The sequence below is a fragment of the Stylophora pistillata genome, chromosome 1 (assembly GCF_964205215.1).
Source record: "Stylophora pistillata chromosome 1, jaStyPist1.2, whole genome shotgun sequence".
Classification (NCBI taxonomy): Eukaryota; Metazoa; Cnidaria; class Anthozoa; order Scleractinia; family Pocilloporidae; genus Stylophora; species Stylophora pistillata.
The window spans coordinates 30,470,987-30,488,954 of record NC_142519.1 but is presented as its reverse complement, the minus strand read 5'-3'; the positions used below and the strand labels follow the sequence as shown (position 1 = coordinate 30,488,954).

Here is a 17,968-nt window from a genome sequence, read left to right as displayed (position 1 = left end):
CTACGGCACTCCATCAGCTTGTATCACCATGCAATTGGTAAAACTCCGCCCTTTTAAACTTCTACTCTGCTTCGGCGACATTCAACAAAACCCTTGCCCAGAAACTGGCGATGATAATACTTTGCTTGGCGATGTCCGATCTGTGAAATCATATGGCAGTCGATTTGTTTCCATCGGCCACTCCAACGTACGCGGGCTGTTGAGACACTTTTCTGAGGTGAAAATCCTTATCAAACATACCAACCTAGACATCCCTACTTTATCTGAAACGTACTTAACTGGGAATGTCTGGGATAATGAGATTCACAGAATTGGCTATCAACTGTACGGAGAGATCGCAACGGCAGAGCGGGTGGCGGGGTTGCTATCCATTTCAAAGATAATCTGACTTGAAAATTGAGGCGCAGCCAGGATGAGACATATTAAAATACAGTAAAAACGTTCTCTGGCCAAAAGTTTTAGAAAACATAAGAAGTGAGAAAACCGGCCGTTGCTTTCAAATCCGCAAGAAAGAACCATAGTTAATCGAGGGGACTGGTTATGAAAGCCGGCGAACTTCAAAGGGATAGCTTATTGTTTTGGTTTTTCGAGTTCAACCTAGCGTGACCGTGCATCACATAGATTCAAGATGGCGTCTCACATGTGAGCGTTTGTACTGATGACTGCACGTTTTACGTCTGTAATATTACTATTCCTTCTTAAATACTGCTTGTATGTATCTATAAATGAAGAAGGAATGCCCGGAGATAACTGCTCTGTTTTTGGTTGCGGCTCGTCCCGCAAAACGAAAGGAATCGGCATCTGGAAACTTCCTGCCCCTCGCAATGCTGAATACAAGAAATGGCGAGAACTTTGGCTAAACGAATTGACCAAAACACGCGTTGTAGACAAAGATTTCAAGCGCCAGATCGACAATGATGGTGTCTTTACGTGCGAAAACCATTTTAGGCCCGAGGATATTGAGATTTGTAAGTATTAAATGCAATCTTATAAGTTTAACTACACGCGATCCTAGACATAATCTGCGCGGTGCTTAGGTGCATAGCTTATCAATTAACTTGAGCTTTGATAAACTTCAAACGTTATATTCTGATTCTGTTTGTTTGTGATTGTTTCTACTCTAGTTCAATCTGAAAAGATGCAGAAAAAGAAACCGAAGTTTGGTGCCTTGCCAACAGTAAACATGCCGAAGCGTAGCTTCACAACACCAGTAAATGTGCGTCCACCTCGAAGCGCAGTCAACGAAATCCCAGAAGTGGCCCCTAAAAAATGCTACAGTGACTTTAAAGATCTAGTAAAACGAGTGAAATCTTTGAAAATTCTAAGTGAGTGGATCTTAGAGGCAGCAATCGATCGAATTGTATTGACAAAGAAGAGTTCTCTGCTTGTGTTACCAAAGATTCAGCTCACCATCGATGATAGTCTTGGTTTTTCTGTGTCTGTGTTTGGATGGTTTCTGCCAGATGATCATGCGATTCATCTTGAAACCTTGCGATCCGTTATGAACATCACAGTCTCTGAACTTATCAAGAGAATTGATGTTCTCTTGATTTGCCCTGGAGTGAGACCATTTGAACTGTCATCCGATATCGTACACCACATTATACCGAAGTCAGTGGATCCGTTATTCAGAGATGATTCTGAGATATTCCCACAGCTGGAATATTGGAGAACACGGGACTGTGAAGTTTTGGTGGAGCATGGTGAGCAGTGCTGTGTTTGCTACAAATACTCTCACAAGTCAGAGGTGGATCAGAAAGCAAAGCAAAGAAAGCTTGCAAAGCCTGCTAATTTGTTTGCTCCAGTCTCTCACACAACACCAGAGAGAATAAAGCTAACCCTAAAAACACAGAGGCTTAAGTGTGCAGAACTAGAACGAAAGCTTGAAGAAATGAAATCAGAGATAGAAAAGTCAAGTGTAGAAGTAGACAACCAGTTAAGCAATGACATTACAAGTATATTGGGGACATCCAATGAAAATATCACTCCATTCATGGATCTGTTCTGGCAGCAGCAAAAGAAATTGATGACAAAGAGTAAAACTGGTGTCCGATACCATCCTATGATCATTCGATACTGCTTGTCACTTGCTACCAAGTCCCCAGCATGCTATGAAGAGCTCAGGAAAAGTAACATCCTTGTACTGCCGAGCCAACGCACATTGAAGGACTATAGAAATTGTATACGACCCAAAGCTGGCATTCAAGAGGAAGTACTTGAGGAGTTGAATGTTCTTACAAACAGCTACTTCGATGTGCAACGATACATTGTGCTCCTTTTTGACGAAATGAAAATTTTGTCAAATCTGGTATTTGACAAAGTATCTGGGGAACTAACTGGTTTCCTTGACCTGGGAGATCCTGATATAAACTTTGGAACACTTGAAAAAGCTGACAAGATTGCAAGCCATGCTATGGTCTTTTATATCAGAGGTCTCTGTACTGAGTTGAAGTTCAGCTTAGCCTATTTTGCCACCGATGGGATTACATCTTATCAGCTTATGCCATTGTTTTGGCAAGCAGTATGTGTGCTTGAGTTAGCTTGTAATCTTTGGGTGATTGCAAGTACATCAGATGGAGCGTCACCCAACCGAGCATTGTACAGAATGCACAAAGCTCTTGATGGTAATGCTGGAACTGATGTGTGCTATCGCACTGTGAACCTCTATGCACCCGACAGGTTCATATATTTTTGTTCTGATGCTCCCCATCTCATTAAGACTACAAGAAATTGTGTCTACAGCTCTGGTCATGGTACATGTACTCGGTAAGTCGATATATTTGAAACTATTATTGTAGAGATATAATTTCACAGAATAAAATTTGCACTTTCAATGCATCCATGTTAGAAATTGTATGATTTATTCATATAATTGACAACAGAGTCAAACATTTCCCTTGCTTTTAGTAAGAGGTGAAATAATATAGTCAAGCTAGAATTATTGGTATTTTGACTAGATAACATTAGCTAACATGGTTACTATGGTTACAAACAATAAGATTTTTACGTAAGGAGGGGGGTTGTGATTGGGAACTCCCTTGAAAACTTGGGTGGATTTACATTTCCTTAGTTATTCAAAACAACATTACATTTACAGAATTCATATAATGATTTAGGTGTAAACTACGATAAGGAAGTAGTTTGATTTAGTGATTGATAGTAATAACCAATGTCTTATTCTGTAGGTACATGTGGAATGATGGCCACTATATCCTCTGGCAGCATTTTATCCAGCTGTTTCATCAAGACCTTGACAATGGCCTAAAGCTGCTTCCTCGGTTAACTTATGACCATATTAAGCTCAGTGCTTACTCTACAATGAGAGTCAACCTTGCTGTCCAGATCCTCAGTGCTTCAGTGGCAAATGTTCTTAAGTCATTTGGTCCTCCCGACACCATCGCCACATCTAAATTGTGCGAAATGATGGACAACTTCTTTGATTGTCTGAATGTTCGCAACCAACATGAGCATGTGCGTAAAAGAAAGCCATTTCTCAAGCCATATTCATCAGTGAATGATCAACGGTTTGCCTGGTTAACCAATGATTTCCTTGGTTATTTGAGAAATTGGAGAGAGAGTGTGGCCAATCGTCCTGGTGAGTACACCAACAATGCAAGGAGCAAGATGTTTCTCTCTTGGCAAACCTACGAAGGCTTGAAAATCACAGTTCATTCAGTTGTAGAGGCTACAAAGTTTCTACTTAATGAAGGGATGGAATATGTGCTCACTGAGCGCTTTTGCCAAGATCCCCTTGAGGAGTATTTTGGGAACCAGAGGAAGCTTGGTAGGAGAAGTGACAACCCAGATATGCGTCAATTTGGTTACAACAATAACACCATCAGAGTGCAACGCGCTGTCACCTGTCAGTCTGGTAATACCCGAGGCAGGAAAGACAAAAACAAGGCATGGGTTAATGTCTCAGATGACCCTGTCCCAAAAAGGAAGAAAACTAAATAATGCTGACATTGCTGATTATTATAACCTGTGTATCTCCAAATGAGTGTGTATCTAACTTAAAACATAGCTTAAAACTTAGGAAAATATAAAAAGTATCAATTTCTTGTTTTGTATCATAGGGTTATTCATAAATATATAGTGAGTGATCTTGTAATTTTAAAATAATACATTAGAGTGAGCATACTTATTCTGTGAGGATTTTGGATTAATAGTTATCTTAGAGACTAATCCCTTGTTTTGATTATCCCCTAAAAATATTTTCTTTCATTGTTCAAGTGTGCTCACTCTATCAGGTTTTTTGTAAATTTGTAAATAGCATTATATCATAACACTGTTTTATTTGGTGTTTCATAAATCAATAGGATTAATTGTTCCCATTTATTGTTGGGAAAGGTTTCTTACTTATCTGTAAACAGTCTGATATATTCCATATCATTTTCATATCAATGTATTCAACTCACAAACATCATTGGTTTTAACAATTGTGCTTTAATAATTTAATATAAGTTTTAATAATATAATACATAAGGACTGACTTTCAAACATTTGCCTCCTTTGTATTTCTACTTGAATATTTGTAGCATAATTCCTGAAATACATATTCTAGGCACAGCGTCAGTCAAACTTATTATGATATTTTTTAAATAAAACAGGAACATTAAATTTACAGAAAAGTCTATTTGTTTTGGGAATTTAAAGAATATTACAGTAATTAGTCTGTTGATGACCTATTGATGTCCTTGCGAAGAGCTTTTGATTTCAGTTGTTTCAATCTAATTTTGTGTTTTTGAATAACGTCCTTCACAAATGAAAAAGAACGAACTCTAACATACAAACTAATAATATTGTGGAGAACATCTTTGGCAACATGGCTACTAATCTCAACTTCAGAGTCGGCTAACATGGCAGAGTGAGATGCGACAACAGTTACATCATGCATTGATCTTGAAATAATATTAGCTAAAGGAATGTTTTTCAGACTGGTTTTACGTGTAGCTTCCCTGAAATAGTGTTCAGTTCTTTCAAAAACAGACTGAGCATTTCTTGTGATCTTCCACAGTCCACCTCGATTCAATGTTGTAGTCAATCTCTGATCTTCACCAATAGGATTGTCCTATTTCCCAGCCATTATCAGTGAGATTGCGTGGTCATTTTCTAGTGTTTTACTTGCTTGTTTGTGCTTGTTATGTAGCTTATGTAGTACATAACCTCCAATATACTGTAACCCTGACTTCTCTTTATCAGATAATTTCGTCAATGGTTCACATGTGTGAGTTTCTGCTTTTTCTTTGCTATGTGTTAAAAGGCAGTCGGCCACTTTTGAACAAAGTAATGTAGCAGAGTTTCTTGATAATCCTACAAAATGGCTCGAAGCATGCAAGACTATGCTAGCGTAAAAGGCTGCATAAAACCTCTCTGCATTTCCAGACTTTGCCAATTGAATATAAAGCCCCTGAATTTCAGAAAATTTAGGTGTTGAAGATTGTAGAGTGTTGCAGTTGTAGGACCATATCTCGTCTCTGTTTACCTTTGGATAAATTTTGCTGTCTCTAAGTTTCACTTTAGCATTGCCAACGATGCTTGCATACGTTTCCACAGTTAATAGATCTCGATTTTCTGGTTTGTCTATCTCAGTTTCTTCTGTTTCTTCTGTTTTATCTTTGTGTTTAACAGTGATGTGACGTTTCAGTCCGCTCTTACTCTTGCATTTCTTTGGACAATGAGGGCAAGTGACGCTCAGTGGGTGAACCTGCAAAACCAAATTCACGATCAACATCACACACTACTTAGGTTCATAAATCATCTTTAAATCAACAGCTGATAAAATAACGTTTAGGCAAGAAATGGTTTATAAATAGAGCCCGAAATAAGAGTGATTGATCGAAAGCATGATGTCGAAAGCTATTCTGTTCGACCTTCATGTTCAATCTTCCTTTTTGACGTTTTTAGGTTATATTTTAACTATTAAAACAGATTCTATAGCTTACATCAGCAGCTGCTTCTCTGAAGTGCTCATCAAGGTCTTCTTCTTCTTCTAAAACTCCTAAAATTGCCTCTAAATCGTCTCCAAAGAAGAACATGTCATCACACGCGTCCGCCATGTTGTTTTTAGATGCACGGTCAATGTCACGTGACGGTGCATCTCAACCTCAAAACCCAAACAATAGGCCGGTCCTTTGAAGTTCGCCGGCTTTCATAACCAGTCCCCTCGATTAACTATGAAAGAACCCATTAGGAATGTAAAGACATGTGCTAATAGGTCAAACATTGCGAAACATGCGTGGTCATTTGATCATCGCATTGATTTCAATCATTCTCGAGTTATCAACAAAGGCTCTTTTCGTATTAGAAAACCTCTGGAGGCTTGGCACACCTCTGCTATCAAGAATGCGGACAATAACTCTAAGCCGATCCCTAATCAGTATACCATTATTTTTACACAATGGCCACCCTTTCCATATTTTTACTTTGTTCTTCTTATCACCTTTTGGCCAGAGAACGTTTTTGGTGTATTTTAAAACTCTGACTTGTGTAGAAATCACTAAATATGACGATCCTGACCTTGAGGCCATCTGGATTGAAGTAATATCGATTTCTCAACGACTTCTTGTTGGTTGTGTTTGTAGACCTCCCGATTTTCACCGAATACTTTGGCAAATTCCGTTGTGTCGCGGAAAAAATGTGGATATCTAGTAAAAATGTGGTGATAGCAGGTGACCTCGATGCTAACCAGCTCTCCACCAATTGCAATGGTTCCAAGCTGGCACAAATCCGTCAGTCTTTTAATTTTGGAAATACGATCAAGTCCTCCACAAGAATTGCTGCACCCTCGCGTACTCTGCTGGATTTGATATTAACAAATAATCCACCTAACATATTTAAATCCCTTTTGGGGCCGTGGTTGTGCACTATTTTTGTTTATGACCTTCCTGATTGTCTTGATGGTACTGGAGAGATTTATTTATATGCTGATGACACCACCTTATCTTATATTGGCCGAAGTGTCGAAGAGGTCTTTACTGCTCTCAACAAGATGGTGAATAATGTGCTGATGTGGAGCAGGAGAAATCAACTCACTATACTCACTTAAAGTGCAGGATCACAGAATTCATAGGAAGGTTTTCAGAATCCCGAACCACCCTCTTACAGCGAATTTCCCCGAGACCAAGACTACAAGATGCAACTTAAGGAATAAATCTTACGCTATGCCAGCCATTAACGCGGACCGTTTTAAGAATACATTTTTAATATAATTATTCTTAAGTATAATGTAGTTCCGTAAATAGTGTAAATTTGCCAGTTGATTTTTGTATTTACTTCCATTTATATATGAATCTTATTTAGAGGCGTACTTATGTAAACAGCCCCGTATTATTGCTATATTTTCATGTAACATAAGATATGTAATTTTATCTTTTGAGCAATGAAGACACTTATTATTATTCTACATCCAGTCAAAACTGAAGCTATGTTGATCAGGAAGTCTCCTTTTGTCGGCCCGCGACCTCCACTTTACTTTGGCTCTGACTTTATTCAAATAGTTGAATCGTCAACTTGCCTGGGCATTAATCTGGAAAATAAACTGTCATGATCTAATCATATTTTTTATGTTAAAGAATTTTATCAATAAGGTCGGTGCTCTGAAAAGAATGAAGTATCTTCCTGTAAAGACATTGGCAGAGATTTATTTCAAAACAATTATTCCAAGTGTTACATATGGCATCCTGTCTTGGGGAAACTGTTCCATTACCCTACTTTCCCACTTGGATACAATCCATTCTAGAGCAGCGAGAATTATTTGCAACCGTAATTCATCTTTTTCTGATGCTGAATGTCTCTTGAATTCTAGCTGGCCTCCAATATCCTATTTTTACAAGAAATGTGTTCTTTTATTTGTGCTCAAGGTTTATTTTGACTCGCTGTCCTTTTCGTTCGGGGACCTTTTTTCAAAGAATGCCTCTGGCAGATCTCTGCGTGCTGTTAAACAGATGACTATACCTAGACCCGACTGTGAAGTGGGTAGCAACACCTTACGGTAAAGAGGACCTGTTATTTGGAGCTTTGTCAACAAAATTGCTAAAGTTCCAAAGAACCTAGCCAGTTTTAAGAACACTATTAAAAAATTACATGTCGACTTGAACGCGTTTTCATTTAATAGAGAAGCTGTCGATATTACGAAGAAATCCAAAGACTTTATTTACTCTTGATTAACAGAATATTATAATTTCACTTAAGTACCAAAGCCTGTTTCTTGTATTGAGTAGTTACATTGTAGAACAATCTGCTCGAGAGCGTTAGATGTATTGACTTTTTCTAAGTTTTAAACTAGTTTTAAAGTGCACGTGACTCGAAATCCCCCCCCCCCCCCCCACCATTTTTATTTCTTAATATTAAAATTTAGGTATTACTTGATCGAATTCTGGTATTAGAACTTTCATGGAAGCGCTTTAGTAGTTTTCCCGCCGGCTCAAAGTGGAGCATTTTTTGCCCAAAAATATGCGACAATTCCCGCGCGGCTAAAATTCCTCTGTAACGTCATCAGTTGTGTAGATTGCGGCCGGGAATATGGCGGATAAGCGAATTCGAAGAGTCTCCGGGAAATAGCAGGGACCTTAAGATACCCTGGACGCGGCCTAGGACGACGTCAACCAGAAGTAAATTCGCAAGGTCTCAATTTTAATTTTCATAAATGTCACGCCACTTGACGGCCACCACCTCAGTTGCGGCGACGACGAAGTTTACTTCGGCGGTCTCTCAGAAAGGTGGGTCATTTTTCGGAATTCTTCCCTTAAATTAACAAGTTTTGCATAAAATTTGCAAACATTTTTAGAAAGAAATAGATTCCTAAACTGTCTGGTTCATTTTTGTTTTCATAATTCAGGTTTACCGCGCATATAGAGGGTTTTTGTGTAAACGTCAAATCTTCAGAAAGGAATCCGAAAAGCAGGTAAATCTGGGTAAATTTCCTGCGACAGTATTGCTTTATTTTTCATTTTAACCTTCATTTTTATCGTGTAAAATTAATTAGTGGCAGTTTAGGACCGCTTTAGAAAATGATTTTGCATTATTTATATTATTTTGCGCCATCTTTCTTCGACTCGTGTTTGTTTTAATAAAAATGGCGCCAAAGATTTGATTGAAATTCTACTTTCTCTTCCTTTAGTATGGCAATGGAATGGACAAACAACTACGACATTGCTCTTGCTCGGGAGGTTTTGTTATCGGACCGTACCGTCACAAGGCGAGGACAGTTAAAAGAGGAAAAGTGTGGCAAAAAGTAGCCGACAACCTCAATTCGCAAGCCATATTGAAGTTTCTTGTCACAAAGAAATCGGTGAGGGAGCATCTTAAGCTTTTACTGGACAAGTATCGTGCAAAAATGCAGAAGGAACGGAGAGACAGTGGAGTGGAAGTGGAGGAAACAGAGCTGGACCGAACCCTTGAGGATATCAACGAGAAGTGGGAAGCAGCTGAAGAACAAGACATATTATTGCTGAATAACAAGAAAAAGACAGAGGAAGACAGAGCGATGGGAGAGGAGGTCCGAAAGAGGGAGTGCGAAAAGTTGAGTGAAACGATGAAACGGAAACGAGAAGGTGAGGTTTCGTCAGAGCCGACGAAGAAAACGTCAAGAAAGGGTGGTAATGATACAATAGAGTTTCTGAGGGAAAAAGCAAACATTGATATGGCAATGAAACAAGAACAGAAAGCCAGAAGGGAGGAGCACGAGCGGTAAACAAGGCTTTATGAACTAGCACTTGCTAATCAACAACAGCAGCAACAAAAGAGCAATCAACTCATGAGTCTGATGTTTGGCCTCATGCAACAAATTGCAGGAAGAAAAGACAGTTAATCTTTCATCCAGAGAATATACTCTAATGTTTACTTCAGATTGCTTGTTTCTACTTAGTTCTACACTTGCCTCTTGAGAGTTTGACAACTTGTTAAGTTTGAAAAGCTTGATGGCATTTTGGGATGGAATTCCCTCTTGTGTTCTTTGTTGTCTACATGTATGGTAACAACAATAAAAGCCATTGATTGTTCTTTCATTGAGGTGGGTTTTATATAATTAACTCACAAAACTATTTTGTGAACATTACCATAACCTAGTACATTGTTATGCGAAATAGTCCTGTAGTGTGGGTGGTTGTAAGTGAAAAAACTCTGAGGTGAGATTGCCATACAAACAAGTAAGAGCATTTTGTAACACAGCACATACTATGTAAATTTTTCCAATGTTACTTAGCTCAATCTTCAGGTTTTTTTTTTAAATCAATAAACTTAAAGTAATTAACTATATCACCAAAGAGCCACTCCACACAACTCCTTACTGAGCTCATTGAAGAATTAAATGCCTGCATCTGTGGAGTGAGAACTATATTTCTGAAAGGGGCTTGAAGTTGTACCCTTGAGGGGTATGCAGGGTCCCCATATATGCACATAGGATGTCCTGCTGGAGAATGTGCATACTGCTGTAGCTGTTGAAGCAGTCCAGAATCACCCAACATGCTCGCATCATGCTTCCTGCCTTCTGAAATTCACAACAGTGAAAAGTTTTGAGTTTTCAACAAGACTCTTAGGTAATGGTTAAAATTGATTAAAATGCAGTACCCACCTACAGGTCCATACATATTTGCTAGGATGCCATTAGGTAGCGCAACAGAGTGAAATTTCAGGGCGTGCACCCTTTTGTGTCCATTATAGACAACTCTTTGATTTTCATCTGGTCGTGCAATTGGCCTAACAGTACCGTCCACAAATCCAAAACAATTTTCAAGGGCTGCACCCTTTGCGTACACAGCATCTGCATACGTTTGTAGACGTGTTGGACTGAGAAGGTCGTGATTCCATTGCTTGATTCTCCATCCATGGGTGTCATAGATAAAGTCAATTACCTTGTTTGTCACCATACTCAACACCGGGGGCTGGTCTGCCAAATCTTGGTATCATATCCGAGTACCTAAAAGGCTATGACAGCCTTCGAAGTAGCATACAGATAGCTTCCATACCCTCACAAACGGAGCCCTGGTTACATACAAAAGCATCAGGTATTTGTAAACACTCTGCTAAATGCTGTAGGTCGCGTTTATTTACACGGTACTCTGCTCTGCACTCCGAATCTGCCATTTCTTCGAGGTCATATCTTTCGTACTCTTCATACGGTAATTCTAAGTTCTTTGAAAAGCTGCAGTTGTAGAGAAGCACGAATTCTTCGTCAGAACTGTTGTCGGCCAAATAAGAGCCTATCAAAAGCTCTCGGGTCTCCTTAAACGACGTCATAGCACCAAAACCGCCTGATTCCAGCAGTTATTCTCTGACTGAATGTGTTTGTTGTTATGTGTTTCGGAGACCGCTTGCACAACGCAAATCTTAAGGCTCGTATTTCCCGCGCAAAGGTGGCGGTCACGACCCATGCCCTCTCGGACGTGACCGCGTTCTTCAAGGCAGCCGCGTCCAGTATCTTAAGGTCCCTAGTGTGTAGCTGGTGGTCCTGGGTTAGTCAGCTGCACAAATTTATAATAATAATAATAATAATAATAATAATAATAATAATAATAATAATAATAATAACTTTTATTTATATAGCGCTCATATCCTGAGCTCATGGCGCTTTACAACACTGTGCAGGGGACTTTACCAGACTGCTAAGCAGTTTACAATAAATGAAAGGCGAATCTAACAGATGCCCCCTCCCCCCAATTCCCAGTAAACAGGCCAGACCATATCACAGTAATCTCGTGAGTGGGTTCTTTAACGTCCCCTGCCTAACCAAATTAACTAGTAGATGCAGGAGACGTTACCTACGGTTTATTCGTCCTTATCTGAGAAGACTAGAATGTCTATCTATTTCTTAAAGTTATAGAAAGGTAGCACATTCTCCTCAGTTGTTTTAAGACCTTGAGTGTTGGTCCGGCCGGGGCTTGAACCCTCGACCTCCCGCACAACAGTCCGGCGCTCAACCAATTGAGATAAGCGGGAGGCGAATTCAAGTCAAATCCCGGGCATATCAATGCATCTTTTTCCTTCTAATGAAATTTTAAGAAGGAAATGGACGAGATTAGCTTTTATTTGGACACTTCACTCATTTTGGAACGTCCAAAGCTATATCTTTTTTCAAAATATTTTTCAGAACCTTAAGCTTACATTATTTCAGTGTAACATACTCTTATCTTCATCATGAATATTTAGTGGGATGCTATACTAGATAATTACTATTAGGTGTGTTTATTGACAAAGTCTGACTTACCTTTCATTTAGAAAAACTTAAGAGTTTGGTTTACTGTAGTTGAATAATACAGACGGAAAACCCCAAATTGTATATCTGAGGACTTACAATCAATTTAAAATACAAATGAATGAAATTTCGAATTTGCTGTTTATCAGGAAAAAATTCCGATCAGAAGAGTGCAAAACTACACCTGGCCATCAACTTCCACTTCAGCAAAGGTAAGCTTTAGGCTAAACAAGAAACTAACTTGCCTTATTCTACTCAGTGTTGACGCGTAGTTTTAGAATAATTGACCATCTTTCATTTAAAAGTGAACTGGATGTAATACATCCACCACAGTTCAATTTGTTATAATACTCACTACCTTTGAATTCTTTTGTAGTGCATTTCCAAAAACACAAACATCTGATGTTGATGTTAGTTTCAGTAGTGATACAGATCATCTTACCACTCAACAAAGGTAAACATTACACTGAACAAGAAAACATTAACCTGGCTCTCGCCAAAGTTAAACCTTAGGCAAAATTTAGGAGTGCTGGAAACTGTCATTTTACCTCAGTTTTAGCCATGGTATTAAAATAGTTAATGTGATGTTCGAAACTGAATTAGCAATAAAACATACACCACAAGATGGTACAAGAATTCACATAGCCTGTTATCTTTTTACAGTACAGGTAATGCCTCATCTGTTAGTGTTCCTCACACATATGCACATTCTGTAACATGTGATGATGGTCCTATTTCCACCAGTGATGCAGATCTGCTTTATGCCTCCATAATCTCTGGCACTTTGCCATACAGTAGTGATTCTGAAAGAGGAAATGTCCCTGTGGCAGTAGACGATCCTCAAGTGTTTCGAACAAAGACGAGCTGGTCACTACAAGAGATACTAGAACAACTAGCTCTTAAGATTAATGAAGATAAGATATCAAAATTTAATATAAGTAGTAGTCATCTTTGGGAAGGAGCTTTAAGGGGGCTTACAAGAAAATCTTTTTCTCCAGATAACAAGGTTTCAGTCAAGTTTACAGATGATTCTGGAACTTCTAAGGGTGCAATTGACTTAGGGGGACCAAAAAGAGAATTTTTTACCCTGGTCCTGAATTGGATTGTTAACTCGCAGTTATTTTGTGGTCCAGAAAAAAGCAAATCTTTGTCATGCAACGATAACTATTTGGGAAATGATTACTTTTTTATGCTGGTGAGTTCACTGCAATGTCCAGAGTTCATGGTGGTCTTGGACCAAGACGCTTAGGTCCTCCCTTGTATGATGCATTGACAAAAGGAGTTACACAAGCAAATGTGTTTCTTGAGGACGTTTATGATTTTGACCTCAGAAATTCTCTACAGGCTCTAAAGAATACCACATCTGTTAATTGAAAGGATGAATGCAAATGAATAAGAATGTCACCTTTGCATTATTTTATAAATACTACTCGCCACTTTTCTACTAGGATAAAGGAGCACACGGAAAGCGATAAAAACTCGCATATTTTTAAGCATTTCAACACATCTCCTTCTTGTAAGAACAAATACTCCCCTTCTTGTTTTAGTATTCTGGATTCTGCTAACAACTCAATTGATTTTAAAAAAGTCAAAGAAGCTTTTTTATATAAATAAGATCAAACCTGAACTTAACAAACAATTACAGCATTATAACACTTTTCTAGCGTTCTAGTTTACACCTTTGATGTTTTGGTGTCGCGTTGTAATTAGTACCCGCCTTTGTATTACATTATATTGTAAATAATTTATTCATCTACTTGTATACTATATAATTGTTCACACTCAGTTACTCATTGACTGAAGATGGCATATGCATGCCGAAACATGTCTTTCAAAAAAAGTTATACATTTTTTACAATATCTATCATACTTGCTATTATTGCGACCTTATGGAAATACTAGGGGATGGTAAATGTGTTAACACACTTTTCTCAGTCTTTTAAAAACTAAGGTTGCGATATTGTTTTTGTTCATGCTTAAGTGAAGTAATTGCATATGAATAAAGTTTCAATTTACCATATTGTATCTCATTTCTAAATGTGAAAGAATAGAGCATCTGTTGAGAATGACAAATGCCCCATCAAAGTAATCACAAGTTGCACTTTTGTGTACAACTAATTTTATAAATAATAATATACCGTTCATTTGCCACATTGCAGAATTACCTGAATGAAAGGGCTAAATTTACATTCACTAATTAATTAAAACTACAATTACTATAAGAACAATAAAAATATCTCAATTAACTATTTACATGTTTGCATATTCACTACTGAAAGAGATAAAGGAACGTGAACGCTGGGTCCGGCAGCGACTCCTATCTGCGTAAACAATAGTTCTGTTGTTGTCGCCGGATCGAAGGTTGTAACTATGACCACTCGCTGCTGTTCTCGGAACCCTCTGCAATTTGTTAAGCTGGTAGTTGGGCAGCCCATACAAAAGACTGTTACAATAATCAACACGAGATGTAATAAATGCATGGACAAGCATTTCTGTTGATTCTCGAGACAAATACTTGCGAATACGTTTGATACTATGCAAATGATGAAAGGCAGCATCACATAACTTGCTAACATGAGTTGACATAGTAAGCCGCTTATCAAACAATGAGAATAGGTTTCTAGCTACTGTTACCGGACAAACATCAATCGACCCAACCCTAATGCAACTGATGTTAACCTTGGCCAGCTGCTGCCTGGTACCTAAAATCAAAAATTCTGTTTTGTTATCGTTTAACATAAGATTATCTGAAATCATCCAACTCCTAATGTCACTGATACAGTCAGTTATGGACTTGATAGCAAAATCAGCATCTACGGATCGATTAGGGCTGAATGATACATACAACTATGTATCATCCGCGTAGCAGTGAACTTGTGGAAGATGGCGTTCAACAATCTGAAACAGTTTGCGCGTGTAGATAGTGAAAAGCACACGGCCCAAGCATGATCCTTGAGGAACACCTTGTTTTAAGGGAAACTGATCTGAGAGACTACCATTTACATAAACACGCTGGGTCCGGTCAGATAGATACGATTTAAACCAGGCAAACGCATTGTCAGAAATTCCCAAATCAGACTCAAGACGACCAATCAGCATATCATGATGTATCGTGTCGAAAGCTGCACTCAAAGCTAATAATACAAGCAAGGTGACATGTTAGTCATCCATAGACATCAAGATATCATTTTTAACTTTAAGGCTGTCTCCGTGCTGTGTTGCTGTTTATACGCCGTCTAAAGCAGAGAATGTAAATTGTTAGCGGTCAGATGCTCCATAAACTTCTCAGCCTCAGCCCTCTCCGACAGTTTAGAAATATAAGAGAGGTTACTGACTGGACGAAAAGTTTTGAACGCAAAGTCCAAGCCAGGCTTCTTGAGAGATGGTAACACAAGCGCTTCTTTCCAGGCCTTAGAAAATCGACCGGTGTCAAAAGAGAGATTAATCAGCTTTGTGATAACTGGCAATAGAACATCCAGGTACTTGAGAAATATCGGAGTGGGAATGGGGTCGAGTTGACAAGATTTATCCGATGCTCTACTAATCATCATGCGCACTTGTTCTTGAGAGAGGGTCTTGAAACCGGTAAACCGTTCTTTCAGGCAAGTAGGGTCAGTAGCAGTAGCAGGTAGAGATGGTACGAATGGTGTAGATAAATTAGCCAAAGACGTGTTTATATTCTCAATCTTTTGAGCAAAGAAATTTCCAAAATCATTTGCAAGCTGTATAGTGTCAACATGAGGAAACGATGCAATGTTGGTATCACACAACAGGGACTTTGTAACTTTAAACAGTTTTCTCTGATCAGAACTATTTTGCTGGATATGATTGGTGTAATAATCACAGCGAGCTTGGTTCATCAAGTATATTGCATGGTTTTTCTTCTTTTTGAAAACACTTAGATTCTGTGCAGATTTAGAAGAGCGCCATTTCCTCTCAGCTCTCCACCTAGCCTTATTAGCATCCTTAATTTGATGGTTAAACCAAGGCACACGCTTCCTATTAGCAACAGTCTTAGTTCTCAGGGAGGCATATTTATCAAGTAACAACGACAGTGTGGAGTTGTAGCAGGAGACCATCACATCCAAATCCGTAAAAACCATTGCTACACAATTCACACGTCGTTAAATCAGGTCTGAGTGCATCCATGTCAATAGATTTTAGCTGCCTGTAACTGATTTCCTTTTCAGCTATACAGGGTTTCACTGAATCAAATTTACACAGTACTGCAGCATGGTCAGAGATAAAGCGATCAATCATCGGGGCAGACTTAATAACCCGATCATATTGCCTGGTGATCACCAAGTCCAGGGTGTGGCCGCCCTCGTGGGTAGGACCAACGACATGTTGTTTTAGGCCGAGTGACGCCAGCAGATCCAAAAATTCACAAGCATCAGTATCGTTCACATCATTAACGTGGATATTGAAATCACCCTAATGATAAGCGGTTCCGGTGTTTAATAATATATATGAAAAAATTTCTCAGCTCTGATTGGTTAAGATAAATGCAGTTTTCAGTTAATTCAGTGCAGAAGAGGGTTAATTCAGTGCAAAGAAAGAAACAAACCGAACATTCTAATTGGCTCATGCAATTTTGTTAGTCCTTGAAAAAACTTACTCGTGCTTATTTATTCCAAATTGCACTCGAAACCATGTGATTACCTCTACAAATATGTTCTTCCGAACATATTTACAGCAGAACTGAGTTCGTCTTTCTTTCAGGCTGTCAAGGTTAGTAATATTAAGGGCATCTAAATAACCATGGCATGGATAGATAATATATAGAGCCCTCTTTTGAATTGATTCCAGCTTATTAGAAAGAAATTCAGGAATATCCTGCCAGGCTTGCACACCGTATTCTAATACAGGTCTTATTATGGTTAGGTAAACCTTAAGAATTCCACCTCTATTAACACCAACTCTTTTTAGATTCCTTAGGGAATACAGGCGCTTCGAGGCTTTTTTCGAACTGTAATCAATATGCTCACTCCACTTTAAATCATTGCTGATAATAATACCGAGTCATTTATAGGTTGTCACATGTTCAACTGTGTTGTTACCTAGGACAATTGGTCTTGTAGTAAAGTTATCATTTTGCATGAAGTTAATTAACATTTCTTCACACTTTTTCGGATTTAATTTCATATTGTGTTCTATGGAAAACTTGTGGGAACTGGGTTAAGAACATTCTACTGACAACAACTATTCACTTGACTCTGATGATGACTTCCACACAGGTTGTTGAAACATCAGTCACCACCACCAACAGCAGTCCTTCTCAGGACTACACTCACCCGGACGATCACACTACACTTTCACATGTTACCCCCGGGTTCAAACCATTTATTAAACCATCATCATCATCGTCCACATTCTTCAATCCTCTTTAAAACCAAGAGCGAATGCCAACTTTAAGAAGACAAATTAGTGCTCCACCACATGACACTTATTCTCGACCCAAAGCATAATAAAGCACTAAAATTTATAATAATGCCCAAGGGTATTTTATTCAGCATTATTGGGGGGTTCGCTTTTAAACTTGACCCCATTCCCTTGAAATAAACCACATCTTCAGTGTGGTTGTAAAGGGTATCATTTGAAATGATGAAATCATGTTACCTTGTTTGTGTTTTACAATTTCACTCTGCCTTTTGTTAGCTACATTTGCACATCTCATCATTAAAAGTTATGACTACATGCTAACACAAAGTTGAAGCTTGTGATAATCTAAAATGTTCAACTTGATTTTTTTTGGTAATGTTGGACAGTATGTTT

At 38.6% G+C, this 17,968-nt stretch overlaps 2 protein-coding genes and 2 pseudogenes across 2 annotated transcripts; 2 read left to right on the top strand and 2 right to left on the bottom strand.

The window, feature by feature from the left end:
- The first annotated feature begins 505 nt into the window (after positions 1–505).
- On the top strand, positions 506–5,580 carry LOC148742062 (uncharacterized). Its single transcript, XM_088747051.1, has 3 exons — positions 506–968; positions 1,125–2,766; positions 3,186–5,580. The coding sequence occupies exons 1-3, from the start codon at positions 659–661 to the stop codon at positions 3,955–3,957; spliced, it is 2,724 nt and encodes a 907-aa protein (XP_088603177.1). The 5' UTR covers positions 506–658; the 3' UTR covers positions 3,958–5,580.
- On the bottom strand, positions 4,427–6,184 carry LOC148742061 (uncharacterized). The gene is made up of 2 exons (XM_088747096.1): positions 5,946–6,184; positions 4,427–5,707 (listed from the first exon to the last, which is right to left on the bottom strand). Exons 1-2 carry the CDS (start codon positions 6,057–6,059, stop codon positions 5,072–5,074), a joined length of 750 nt encoding a protein of 249 aa, XP_088603222.1. The 5' UTR covers positions 6,060–6,184; the 3' UTR covers positions 4,427–5,071.
- Positions 6,185–8,367: 2,183 nt separating this feature from the next.
- Positions 8,368–9,816, top strand: LOC148742060 (uncharacterized; annotated as a pseudogene).
- LOC148742059 (uncharacterized) lies at positions 9,814–12,322 on the bottom strand (annotated as a pseudogene).
- Positions 12,323–17,968: the final 5,646 nt, after the last annotated feature.